Raw genomic sequence first — 14177 nt, 5'->3', positions numbered from 1 at the left:
GTTGTGATCGAAATATAGCCGTTGCTATAATGGTCAAGCGCCGAGGACAGACGTAAATCAAATAACTGCCCATACATAGATTATGTGTACAATATTGTCATGCTTTTTCTTATTTAGCCTGTTGCTTTCAGTCACAGTTAGTTTTCCTTAAAACTGAGCACAGTTTGTCCCTACAAGTCAGCTGATGGTAAAGGTTTCTATGCTGAAGAACACTGTTTACATAATGTTGCCACCAAACATTTTGGACAACCGAGAGAGAGAGTGACTTATTTATCGACCGAGTATACTCTAAATACCCCGAAGACAATTATGCAAACACATAAATAATATACAGGCTTAAACTGCCATCTGCTGGCTGTATCAAAAATCAAATCTTCTCTTAAGCTTTAGCTGAAGCTCTTCACAGTACATCTGGCACCAACCTTGCCCGAATTTCTTTTTATGAAGGGTTTGAGAGCACAGCTGTCAGCAGACCTCTTTTCAACAAATCTTTAAAACATACACAGAGTGGGGGCTGGCTCCACCGAGAGCAGCATTACTCATTCTTTCTATTGGCTGTTTGGTGAATTATTCCACGCACTAGTCTGGAACTATTTTACGTCTGAAAGGTACAGTAAATCATGACACTGTGTGTCATATTTAATTATGCATCTACTACATGCATTCTATACAGAAAACACATTTTTTTTTGCTGTAAACGGACTAACGGATGACCTCAATGTGATAAACAGCTTTCGTGCATCCAATGCATGTAAATAACATGTGTGAATGTCTTTGTTTATATACATTTGGCATATTTAAGGCAGACCTATTGGCTTTGCCAGTGCTTGTTATATTTACTATAGTTCAACCGTTGACTACCATATAAAAGCCAAGAGGAGTACCAAACAGGACTTCTATTTTATTAAGTTTCTTGCCATTACATTTTGTTGATTAAATGTTTTTCACATACATTAATGTGTAGGAATATGAAAGTATTAAATATCATCCAATCATATAAGAGAACAGGTAAACAACCATTAGCACTAGAAGTAGTGGTAGGGGGGAAGGGGGCTGCAGAACCCCCAAAATAACCACGCTGGAGTTCAGAAGCTGAATGAGCAATAAGACCCTTTAAATAATATTTTAACTACTCACATTTGCTATGGTTCAAAGACAGAGGTCAAATGTCAGTCTACGTCTTCTGTAAAATTGATGCTTATCTTTTACCTTGGAGATTGGTGTTTCTGACTGCAAAGTGAGAGTATTTTGTAAAGAGAACAATGTGACAATCGTGCTTGAATACCAAGTGTGTAAAAGGAATGGGTGTAGAGCGTAATTTGTTTTCTAACACACGACAGCAACATTTAAATGTCTATAAATGAACTGTGCAAATATAAAAAAATATATCAGATGTTAGGAAAGAACAAATGCATACCTATTATGGAATTCTTAATTGTGATGGAAAAAAGATTTCAATAGGATTGAAACAAATCAAGACACCATGCTTTAGTAATATATTTGCAATAGTGTGCTCCAAAATGCACCACTGGCTACATACCTCACCCATACCACTGTACTGGTGATTGGGGATGGCTTATTTACTACACTTGTTCTTTTTGTGACACTTGGGTTTTTAACAACCCCCATAACATCAGTGATGTAACATTGCTGGCAGCACCCCCACTCTGAAAAGTGTTCCAGCACCCCAGTAAACAACACACGACTATGGAAGATATGTAACATGCTTTTCATTTGCAAAGTAATCGCTGTGCAATGCAACTGCTGTTGTGAACCCAAAGCTACAATTCGTAATATATAATTGCACCTTGTGCTTCACAGTTGTCATTGTGAGACCCAATACTTGCATGTCTTACCCTTCAGAGGCACAAGGTAAATGGGGGGCTGCAAAGCAGAGAACGGTTATCAACTGCCGAGGGCAGTGGGGGCCATTTGCAAAGTTAGATTGCTGCTTCTCTCAGCTTCCGCTATGGGTGCGCAATGGTGGCAGAACTGGGGGTAGCAGTTACTGGGTCCCCTGATATATCTTTTACAGTGTGTCACTTTGTGTCCCTCTGATTCCTATCCCTTTACTCGCTGGAGGTCGCAACACCGGCATTTGCACATCGCTGCACCATGCCAAGGTAACATGCTGTCATGACATAACCTGTTACTAAATGTCTGCTGGCTCATTTTCATTCTTCTATTGAGTCAACACACCTGGGTCACCTGCAGTATGATCTGAAAAAAGTTTTGCTGAGAAGACATCCTATTGACCTTAGGGCCACATTTACAATGAGGCTGTGACGCTCCGGTGGCTCAGGGGTCTGCTTTATATTTATCATGCAGCACTAAACCACTTTGTATGGCTTAATGCGGCCTTGTAAATATTGTTCCCTTTAACACTGTTTTCTGTGTTAAAGGAGCATGCAGTGGGTGTTGCTGGAAAAACAACACTCATGACTTTTTGACACTGCCCCAGATTTACACGGAATCGTAACTCTGAGGCAGCACCAGGGGTGTGCTGCAGAATTCCTGTGTGTGCTGCATTCTACAGCAAATATAGAAAGAGGAAAATGCCTCTTGTGATTGTTTATGTGCAGGAAGGTTTCCCTAGGACCGGTTTCCGGCATTCCAGCCATCTTCAGCCATGCTTATTTGAATCCAGTGGCAAAGTGAGCAAGGGACTCACGTCTGAGCATACCTTGCCAACTTATGGCGAACAAAGCGGTAAAAATGCCAGAAACCGGTCCTAGGAAGCTTGATTCCGGTCCAGGGAAGGCATGGATTGGCAGTTCGGGCTGGACTGTTCCCATGAGGCACAGGGTCAGACTGATTTGCATATGGCCATGTCTGAACTTGGGTGGCAGAGTGGGCTAAAGAACGGTGATGGATTAAACCAAGATCTGATGACTGGGTGTGAGTGTTTGAGTGGTTCAGATGCTCCGTCCATCACCACCCCCTTTTGTACCGCTTTGTTCGCCATAAGTTGGCAGGGTATGCTCAGACGTGAGTCCCTTGCTCACTTTGCCACTGGATTCAAGCAAGCCTAGCTGAAGACGGCTGAAATGCCAGAAACCGGTCCTAGGAAGCTTGATTCCAGTCCAGGGAAGGCATGGCTTGGCAGTTCGGGCTGGACTGTTCCCATGAGGCACAGGGTCAGACTGATTTGCATATGGCCATGGCTGAACTGGGGTGGCAGAGTGGGCTAAAGAACGGTGATGGATTGAACCCAGATCTGTTGACTGGGTGTGAGTGTTTGATTGGTTCAGATGCTCCGTCCATCACCACCCCCTTTTGTACCGCTTTGTTCGCCATAAGTTGGCAGGGTATGCTCAGATGTTGAGTCCCTTGCTCACTTTGGCACTGGATTCAAGCAAGCCTGGCTGAAGACGCCTGGAATGCCAGAAACCGGTCCTAGGAAGCTTGATTCCGGTCCAGGGAAGGCATGGCTTGGCAGTTCGGGCTGGACTGTTCCCATGAGGCACAGGGTCAGACTGATTTGCATATGGCCATGTCTGAACTGAGGTGGCAGAGTGGGCTAAAGAACGGTGATGGATTAAACCCAGATCTGTTGACTGGGTGTGAGTGTTTGATTGGTTCAGATGCTCTGTCCATCACCACCCCCTTTTGTACCGCGTTGTTGCATGGCAGCCCATTGTTCACCAGCCAAGGGGAAAATGACAGGAATGCGCCATATCTGATTAATACATCACATTCCTGACCTTTTTGGTTGGTGTAGGGCAGCGCAGTAGGAAGACCTGCGGCTCTGCCCTACTGCAAAATCTTGTAAATAAGGCCCCTATTTTCCAAATTTGGGTTAATCCTGAAATTTGTACTGTTTCTCTTGTTTTTGCTTCTGTATTTTCATTTCATGCTTTCCTATTTTGTAATCCTTTCCATCATGTGCACTCCTTTTTTTCTTTCTTTCATAGGATATATAAAAGTGGTGGCCTCAGCAGTATACATATTGCATCAGTATAGGTGTACACTACAAGCAATATATAAGGAGAGCGAAAGGCGGAGCGGCTAGGGGTAGGAACAAAGAAAGTACAGCAGCAGAATCTATCAGTGGAAAAGTGCTCTCCACATTATTTCCTCACTAATATGTGGAATTTGAGGTCATAGAAAAGCGAAAAGTAATAGACAGGCAGCTTGAATTATTTAACCACTCAGCCATTCTGGGCCGCATTTCATTCTAATGATGGGTTAGGGTGCAGGCCGTGGCCAACAGCGTGCGAGCCAGTCTTGGCCACACCCCAAAAAGGAGAGTTTAACCCCAACCGCTTGGCCTCATCCCCTCAGATGCATTTTGGCCACATCAACAGTGCTTAATATACTTTCATTGAAAAGTGGTTTAAGAAAGAACCGCTCAGCAGATCTGAGGAAAAAACCCACCAAATTAGTTATAGAAGGTGTAGCACGGACACAGGGGAGCAGCAGAGTTGAAAAAGCAGAGATATAACTTGTCTCTTTGGCACTCAGTGCAAAGAGGGTGATGAGAAATGGGAAGAAAATTAGTGCTATCAGTCATTGCTTACAATCGAAAAGGATGTTATAACTTTACCATGTACATACTTTAAAAAACAATAGCATACCACTACACTCATACCCTTTTTTAGGTCTTGCTTGAAAGTGCTTCTGTCTGCTAGACTTATTGTTACCCATGCTTTAAAATATGTGCAGTGTGGGCTTTGGCTCCACCTCCGCCAAGAGGAGTATTTTAATTTCATCTTATGCAATTTTTTTTTTTTGGTATGTCATTCTGTTTTTTTCGAGGAGCATGTGTAGGAATGCATGAGTGAGTATCATACACCCCAAAAGTAAAGAGAATCATCACAAAATTAAACAGTTACCTCATAGAGGCATTATATACAGAAAACAACCATTGTTTGTTTTCACCGCAGCAGTTTAAAAAAGATATATTTTTGTCCAGAATGGACTCAAAACGAAATGCTTCTCAGTGACCAGGGGGTTAAGGCAGGGGTGTGTTTTGGCCCCACGCTCTTTTGTCTTTTGATTAATGCCCTGGTGGACCAACTAAACGAGGCAGCCAACACTGATGCCCCAAAGCTTGCTCGTAGCAAGGTGTCAGCAATGATGTTCGCGGATGACACCTTGCTACTATCGAAATCTCCCATGGGCATACAAAGGACCCTCAACAGCTTCTCTCTATTCTGTAAAAATAGGGGCCTAGAGATTAACACTCTAAAAACCAAGTATATGGTATTTAATCCTAGAAAAACATCCCGCCCCAATCCCACTCTAAATGGTATTCAGCTAGTGAGGGTAGCTGTCTTCGATTACCTAGGTGTCACACTGACAGAAACCTTTGGTTGGGGCCCACAGCAAGACAAGGCAGGTCTAAGGTTAGCACAGATGGCAGGGGGATTAGTAAAACTTTATAGAAACTCCACATCTAGACAACCGGGCCCAGTGACTGAGATATATAAAGTCCAAATTAGGAGTGCCGCAATGTACGGGGCAGAACTATGGGGACATCTCCCTGTAGGTGGATTGACCAAAACTGAGAACAAGTTTATGAGGCAGCTTGTGGGCCTGCCGCAAAGCACCCCTCTCATCCCCCTCCTCTATGGGATAAGACCCATAGAGGAGGAGATTGGATTGCGACCTCTGTATTTTTGGCTTAGGCTATGGGCGACCCCCGAGCTAATAGCCTACCAGTCTGAACTCAAAGTGATTATGGGGCTCCCAGGAGTGGGTAAACTACCCTGGTTCACATACATAAAAGGCATGTGCTGTAGTCTAGGCTGGCCGAACTTATGGACCCACCCTATGGAAGTGTCACCGACAATATCACGGCTTCAATTAGTCAAAACCTATAGACAGTTCAGATTGGCTGAAATTCAAGGCAGCACAAAACCAGGCCGCCTAACCTCTGACTTCCTCAATTTTGAACCCTTCCTTGATGATGTACATCTGTTTATAGCAAGGAAACTCTATGTACAATTTAGACTGGGCTGCTGGCCGGTCCATGCATATACAAAGAACTGGTCAAAAGCTTCCCCTGTTAGTTGCCCTGCCTGCAAAAGCCAAGAAGAGACTCCCATTCACGTTCTCTTCTATTGCCCAGAATATGATGTGCCCAGGAGGTACTGACTTTTACCAATATGCAGAAACTTGAGGTATCAACAGTTACGGGAGGCCTTTAGAGTCTTGAGAACCGACACTCACCCCGATTGTTTTTGCTGTATCCCGTTTTCTAAACTCCATGTGGCACAGGCGCCGTAAGTTTTTAACTCCCCCTTGCACATGATAACTATTCTTCTGCCATTTCCAATTGTCTCAACTTCATCTACAAATGAAAATAATGTTTAATTCTCTTTTTAAACTTTCTAATATCTTTTTAACTGTTAAGAATTGTTTTTAACTCACTGTACATGGACTACCTTGTAATGGCCATTGATGTTTTATTTGTTCAACTTCGCTTTGTATGTATTTTAGGTTTTTGCTTTTATGGTCTACCAGATCGAAATAAAGCTAGGAAATGGTAAATGGCTTTGCCAATGCTTGTTAAAGAATGCACTCGCTGAAAAAATGGTTGCTTATTTTGTCTGTTGTACTTGGCTCATTCTTTGGCCACATGGCTCATTTGCATCAATGCAGGAATATTCAGCATATCACTTATTTTTATTTCCCAGACGTAGTGAGCACATTGATGCTGTCAGAGTGTGTAATGACAGTCAGATCTATTCAGTGTTTCAGAATTAATTCAGATTCATGCGTTCAGAAATGTGAGAGGCCGTGACCTTTCTGAGATGAGGGCACTGGAGTATATTCCCCAAACATGGCAGGTGTTCTATAGTTTGAAAGTAGCAAAAGAAATCCGACTCCCTCAGTTATGAAAATGAACATGAATAAGAAAGCTTTTAGGGGTCAGTAGTTCTTCTAATCTATTTTATTTATTTATTTAAAGAGTTTTATATAGCGCTGGCTAGACCCTAAGGTATCAGAGCGCTTTACATGAGAATCAACAATGTTACAGAAAAAGATCAACAATTACACAATTGCTTCAAAAAATAGGCAATACAATTAGGAGAGGAGAGAAAGGAGAGAGGAAAGTAGTGGAGGGGCAGGGGAGGTGAGAAAGTGAGGGTAAGGGAAGAGACAACAAGGAGAGACTAAAAGGAAGTCTGTCTAAAGCCCAACTGGGTAGGTGACGACCAATGTGGGAATCCACGGTCCATCTCCCCTATAGCTAAGCCAGGTAGCTCCATCGGGCATCAGACAAAATAGTTCAGTCTCAATACATTGAGAGAGGAGGGAAGGAGAGACATAAATAGAGGGAGGATGCGGGAAGAGACGACAGGAGAGACGAAAGGAAGTCTGTCTAAAGACCGACTGGGTAGGTGACGTCCAAGGAGGGAATCACCGGCCTGTCTCCCCTATACCTAAACCAGGTAGCTCCATCGGGCATCAGACAAAATAGCTGGATCTCAATTGAAAGGAGAGAGAAAAGTAGTGGAGGGGGCAGGGGAGGTGAGAAAGGGTGGGTAAGAGAAGAGACAACAAGGAGAGACTAAAAGGAAGTCTGTCTAAAGACCTACTGGGTAGGTGACGACCAAGGCGGGACTCCACGGTCAATCTCCCCTATAGATAAACCAGGTAGCTCCATCGGGCGTCAGACAAAATAGTTCAGTCTCAATACATTGAGAGAGGAGAGAAGGAGAGACATAAATAGAGGGAGGATGCGGGAAGAGACAACAGGAGAGACAAAAGGAAGTCTGTCTAAAGACGACTGGGTAGGTGACGTCCATGGAGGGAATCCCTGGCCTGTCTCCCCTATAGCTAAACCAGGTAGCTCCATCGGGCATCAGACAGAATAGCTAGATCTCAATTGACAAGGGAAAATTCACAGATAAACAAGGTGGGGACTAAGGGCCAGGAAAGGTGAGCGCAAAGGTCAGTAGCAGGGAAGTGGAGTAGAGCGGAGAGGGTTAGGGGTAGGGGGTAGGGGGAGGAGGGAGATAAGGTCAGGAGAGACACAGGAGAGTTTGTTGGGGCCGTCATTTTAGGCAGGTACAGGAAGTATTTCAGGAGCAATCACAGTGTGGGGTATCACGGAAGGTCATCACGGCAAGGTGGGGCGACCATGCAGCATTACTTTCCAAGCCTCCCTCAGAAGTTCCTGTACTCCAGTGCGGTCCTTCAAAGCAATGGCAAAATGTTTGGCGGGCTTCTGCACTATCGACCATGCCTATCCACAGAGTAGAGGATCAAAGGGGTTGCATGCGGGCCCGTGAATCCACCTCTACCCCGTGACTCTCTCTCCATCTGCCCACAGCAACATATTGAAAATCATCAGGAGAGAGGGGAGGGAGGAAAGGAAGTTTGTTGTCACGTCAGGTCTCTGAAAGCACTATCACGGTCTCCAGTACTGCCTGTGAGCCCAGGCACGGTGTCTCTCTGATTCCCTGATTCCCCGTTTAGTGGGAGACAGGAAAATTCCTAGGGTCACTCAGCTGCAGGCTAGACACGCAGGCGGGCTCGCCCTCCACCACAGATATCACCACCGGGACTTATCGCACAGCTCCTGTCTCAGCCAGACGTGACCCCGGGTGCCGTGCCCCACCGCTCATCTTGACTCAGGAGGGGGGAGGGGGTCGCACCCTCCAGCCCCAGAGGCACTCAAGGCGAAGCAGGTCCGGGACCGTTGTATACAACGTCCCTCGCAGTGCTAGTGCCACTCACTATTATCCAGACCTCCAGCTGACTCCAACGATCTCAACGTTTAGGCCCAGAGAAGCGCAATCTTGAGGCGTCGTCAACCCACTACATCTCATCAACTGCCGACCTCACCTCGGGATTGTGAGACCTCGAACTTCCCTCGCAGGACACCGGGTGTCAGCGGCCCACAGCTTGTTCGTCCAGCGGCTTCCACACACTCTCAGCCACTCAACTCCATCGGAGCTCCTCAGTGGAGGATGTCTCGGCATTCATCTCCGGCACAACACCGTTTGGATTACAAGTACCAGAATGCAAAGCAAGCTCTTGGACTGGGTGAGGGCCTCGCACATGGAATCAAGAGAGCTCTGTGTGCAACAGCTTTGCTTTACTCACCCAGAAAGGGTCTGGTAGATGCCATTACAGACTTCGCTGCATTAGATTAATCCATGATGGAGCAATGGGTGGAGGTAGTAGCTTGTTCGACCAGACTGTGGAAGGTGGCGCCAACTCACATTTGTTCATTTGTGTTATTAATAAATATATAAATAACAACAAACCAACAGGATGTCTCTGTCTGATGCAGACACTTGACAAGCGCGTTTTTTCCCATGTTCAAAAATGTGAACAACGATACTGCCCAAACAGCTGAACGGAATTAAACCAAATTTGGCAGAAAGCTAGATCTTGATCTTGAAAGTCTGATTGATTGCCGGCACATAAACATAGATGGGGCATCAGCATTTTAGGGTTCAGGATATGGCCAACATATGGGTGCAGGGTAGGGATGCCCTGCCCTCCATTACTGGTGGGAGAGGGGCCTAGGGCCAAAAATAGTATTTCTTTGACGGGACGGTGGATCAATGGAGAATCTATCGATCTTGTCATGTCTTGTTGGAAAAAAAAATGAAAGGCATCTACCCTTTTTAGTTTTACCCCCCCCCCCCCCCCCCCTCCCCAGGTAAATCAGGGCCGGGACAGTTATTTATATTATTAAGAGAAGGGAGTCTTGTGTCCCTCCTCTCTAGGCCATTACGAGAGGATGTACGTTGTTCCAACGCATGCTTTTACCACGCATGCTGTTACAACGCAAGTTTTACAACGCAAGCCTTTACAACGCATTGCTTTGGGGGGTGCTGGATAGTGAATAGTTTAATTTACTATTCCAACTCCAGTCTCCGTGGATAGTAGGGAAGGTGTTGGATAGTAAATTAAAACTATTCCCTATCCTAGAGCGCCCTCCAGTGCAATGCGTTGTAATGGTTTTTGTTCTAAAACCTGCGTTGTAAAGGCACTGCGTGGTAAAAGTTGCGTGGTAAAGGATGTTTCCCATTACGAGGCCCTGGAGACCCTATACACTGGAACCACAACAAATTTAAAAATGCCTTGGGTACCCTGGTGCCACCCGGGACGCCGACAGCAAATGCAGCTTATGGGACTGTGGGGGAAGGCCCACGGCCTCTGCAGCTCCTGCTGGCTCCAGGTGAGATGAGGAGTCGGCTACACATGCATGCTCCCGCCTGGCAGGAGCAGCTTTGCTCAGCTCCTGCCAGTCAGGAGCAAGCCTGTGTAGGGAACACAAGTTTTCCTGCCCATGCTTTTTTTGCTAGCAGAGAATTACAGTGTCCCGGGGGATGAGGTCTCATGGACACTGCTGCCATCAAGCCCCGGTGATGGGGTCCTTGGGTTATCTGGATGGATCGAGGAAGGGAATCTAACAGCCCTCACCAAAAAAACTTTGGCCCAATAGGATGGAGTCTCTGGGGTCCTTCTGAAGTCTTGGGAAGGGAGAACGCACGTCCCCATCCCACCAAATAAAGTTATCGGTCACAGGGGATTAGGTTCCTTGGGCCTTCAGAAAGCTCGGGCGGGGGTGCTCGCCCCCTCCTCAAATAAAAAAGAACCAGACCCTGGGGCATGATGCCACAGAACCCTTACAAGGCTTGGGGGAGGGTTATTGAATCCATAATTCTCAATACTCTCAGAACTGGAGCTATATGTTTTTCCGCTGGAGTGCAGGGACACCTTGTGGATGGTTCTATGATTGCCCTTTGTGGCCGGAAAAATGTTAAAAAACATTTCAAGAAATGTTTAATGTTTTTTTTTTTTTATCAAAAATATTTTGTGACAACCATGTGTTAAACATTGCAATGTGGAATTGATAAAATATACATTTGATTATACATTTGATTATAGGTATTGTTGACATTTGATAAAACCATTAAGTCTGCTTTATATGTGCTGTAGTGCTGCTTTCTATATTTTTGTGTTCTGTCCCTTTGACAAAGCCAGCATGTCTTTCTTACTTAAAATGACACCCTTCGTATTGTTACAAGACATAGTCAGCCATGTGTCGCTGTGGGGCATTGGGCTCAGGCCCTGGCCGAAACCAGGGCCTGAGCCCAACATCACGCCTTGCACGTCCAGAGGTTATGAACACCCAAACCCACACCATGCAAGGCAATGGACATCTCACATTACATTAAAAACACACATAGACATTCACAGAAAAAAACAGGTTAAAGTGGAGCTATAGTTCGGTACAAAATGTTAGTTAGAACATACTGTTTTAAACGAATAAACCGCTAAAATTCACACGTTACAGTTATCTCAAGTAACTATATATCAAGCCCTAAAGTAACAATAAATCACACCCTCGCCATGCACTGATAATTACCTCACATATTACATCACTCATGACATGTTCTATGACATCATTAATAACATACCCATTTCCAATGTGACTTGGATGTGCTATGGTCAGAAATGTAACATATGACATTGGGCATTTGTGATAAAAAGAACTGTTTGTCATATTTAATGCTGGATCTTGTCTTACTTTAACATATGCTCGCATGTACAATAAAAACCTTTTGAATCTTTTAAATAAATGTATTGTGCTTAAATGCATATTATCTAATGGACTATGTTTTCCTTCCTTCTTTGCAGAAAACCAGCTGATCTTCACAATTTGGCACCTGGGACTCACCCACCGTTCCTAACCTTTAACGGTGAGGTCAAGACTGATATCAACAAAATTGAAGAGTTCCTGGAGGAGACTCTGGCACCACCAAAGTACTGTAATACTTCTGCCTCTCTGGTTGAGAAATTCAGATGCTGTTGTTATTGTATGTGATATGGGTGATGATACAAATGATAAACAAATGAATCAGGAATTTATTTACATTGTGAATCCTGAGTCAGTCTAAAGGGATCAGATTGATCAACCACCAGAGAAAATTAATCGATTGCATGCAAAGGAATTTTGATATGATTAATGTTACTAGCCAGCTTAATGTATTTCACACCTGCATGGGATTTGCTAGGTAGAGTTTCGGACTCTCCTTCTTGGTTATTTGAAAATTGGCTCTGCGAACAGAGCCATTTAAAATGTTACAGTTCCCCTATGCAAGTTTGGTGTGTACATAGTATAAACTCTACCCCCATGTCTTTTGTTTTGTCCTTGAGACTACTGGGTGGATAATTTAATTGATCGAACATTACTGCTTATCAAAGTGTGGATGAATCACAAATCAACAAGGAATATTAACTTTTAACATCTGTTCCTACAATTCCTGCCAAGTCCACTTTATTGGTTGGATAGATCAGACCATCAAGAAATCAATCCATCCAAGACCAAATTTGGCAATTTGCCCATGTCAATATGGTTTCTGAATGTTGCATGTAAGGCAGCCTGTCCATTTTTGGCACCTAACCTCACTCTGAGTTTGCGCTTAACTCATACCAATTATTTACAATATCACATACCCTTGCCTAACCCAGCATTGTTCATGGGCTCCAGACTGTACACTAAGATTTCCATCCTTTCTGCCAACGTTAAGGGCCTAACTGTGTAGGTGGGACGGCTCAAGGGCTTTGTCACAGAACTCAGGTTTTTTTTCTCTGTTAGCAGCTTCTTTTTGGAATTTTCACCCTCCCCTTGTTGAACAATTATGAAACTTATGGCCTTATGAAAATGCATAAAAAAACATGGCTTTCATCACTATATTTATATGAGATTTATAATTTTATTTTCAGTGCTATGAAACCCACCGGTTTGTATGAGTACTACATAAGACTCTCCTGAGGTGCCATAACAAAGTTGTCCACTGACCTTTGTTTACCTTCACAGAGGATTCGCCCAAACAGCAACCTAACACTTTCAGTGAAACTTTCCGCAACTGGAATATATGCTATCCTCCTCATGATCTACTCATATGTCCTCTGCTAATCTAACGTGTGTAAATACATTTAGGGGGCCTTGAACCAGTGCTGAATTTGAGCCAGTGGTTTCCAGTGCTCAGCAACGGCACTTTATCATGAACACCGGCGTTTTTCATGCACCAGTTAAGGACACATTCATTTTTGGTAGGCCCAGGGAGATTAAGTGATTTTCCCAGAATCACAGTATGTTGATCCAAGGTTGTGACTCGAACCTGTCTCCCCAGCTCCGCATTCGGCAGCTCTGGTTGTTACGCCTCATCCTCCCCCCCCTTTCATGGTTAGGCGGCACTAGCAGGAGAAAAAGGCTGGTGCAAGCTGCCTCCTGACATGACCCCAAATACTTTTTCACAAATTAACCACTGCCTTGAACTAAACCGTGTTGTCAAAGCAGTATGTAATTGGACATTGACTGGTTTTGCGTGAGCACTACTGTTACTGCTATTATAGTTAATGCTTTTAAAGGCAGAGGTACATATATTTCAAGTGTGGTAATGTGGACGAACACTGCCACAATGAGCAGAGGTGTAGGAGAAGGTGGTCTTCCACTAGGAAAATGTTTTCTCTGTGCGAAAACAATACGCCTTGAAGTGCAATTGCACCGTTGTGAAGTATTTACGCATGCATACATGTACATCTGCTGTTCTTGCACTTGTGGAGATGCATTTGCATTGGTGGTACTTGGAATTTACAGGAAAATTCCCGAACCACTCCTGGGAAAATGGTACTGTTGCTGCTTCCCAGGACTAGTCCTGGAGCCCTATCTGGATCTCAAAAGAGTCAAAATGTGCTTGAAACCCGGGAGTACGCCTGCAGGAGTAAATGCCCAACTTTTATTGAGAATTTAGCCTTATGTCTCCTTGCCAAGTGCAAATGGGTGGTGTTGCTCTCTGCCCCAGGGTTCTTGTGTCCTCATCCCAATGTCAGAGATATTCCCATATGCATGTGATTCATCTAGTCCCACTGTACTTTACTCTCTGCCTCAGTGCATTTGTATTCCCTGATCCAGTGTCGGTGTATTTTCCCATCCAGTATCAGCATATGTTCTGAGCTGCCTAAAAATGTAGTAGCTCTTTCACTCTGTGCAAATGCACCTCTACCCATACCAAATAAACTTGTCCTTGATCCAGAACGTCAAACTAAACCATACCGTGCTTGACCAATACCTGATCATCAATCCATTGAATTGACCTTTAAAAGCCATTATAAGTCTTTCTTAAACCTATGAGACCTGAAATTACACAACATTTTACAGGGGGTTAGCCAAGCCTCTGCATGCGACAAGGTTCCTA

General features: G+C 44.4%; 1 protein-coding gene across 2 annotated transcripts in view; it reads left to right on the top strand.

The window, feature by feature from the left end:
- CLIC5 (chloride intracellular channel 5) overlaps window positions 1–14177 on the top strand; it is a 517917-nt gene that overhangs the window by 417002 nt on the left and 86738 nt on the right. For both annotated transcript variants that reach the window (XM_078647637.1, XM_078647638.1), the window contains exon 3: window positions 11614–11739. In XM_078647637.1, coding sequence (XP_078503763.1) covers window positions 11614–11739 — 126 coding nt within the window. The remainder of the gene's footprint in view (window positions 1–11613; window positions 11740–14177) is intronic.

The sequence above is a fragment of the Lissotriton helveticus genome, chromosome 6 (assembly GCF_964261635.1).
Source record: "Lissotriton helveticus chromosome 6, aLisHel1.1, whole genome shotgun sequence".
Classification (NCBI taxonomy): Eukaryota; Metazoa; Chordata; class Amphibia; order Caudata; family Salamandridae; genus Lissotriton; species Lissotriton helveticus.
Note: the sequence above shows the minus strand (reverse complement) of the source record. Positions and strands in the feature narration are given on the sequence as shown.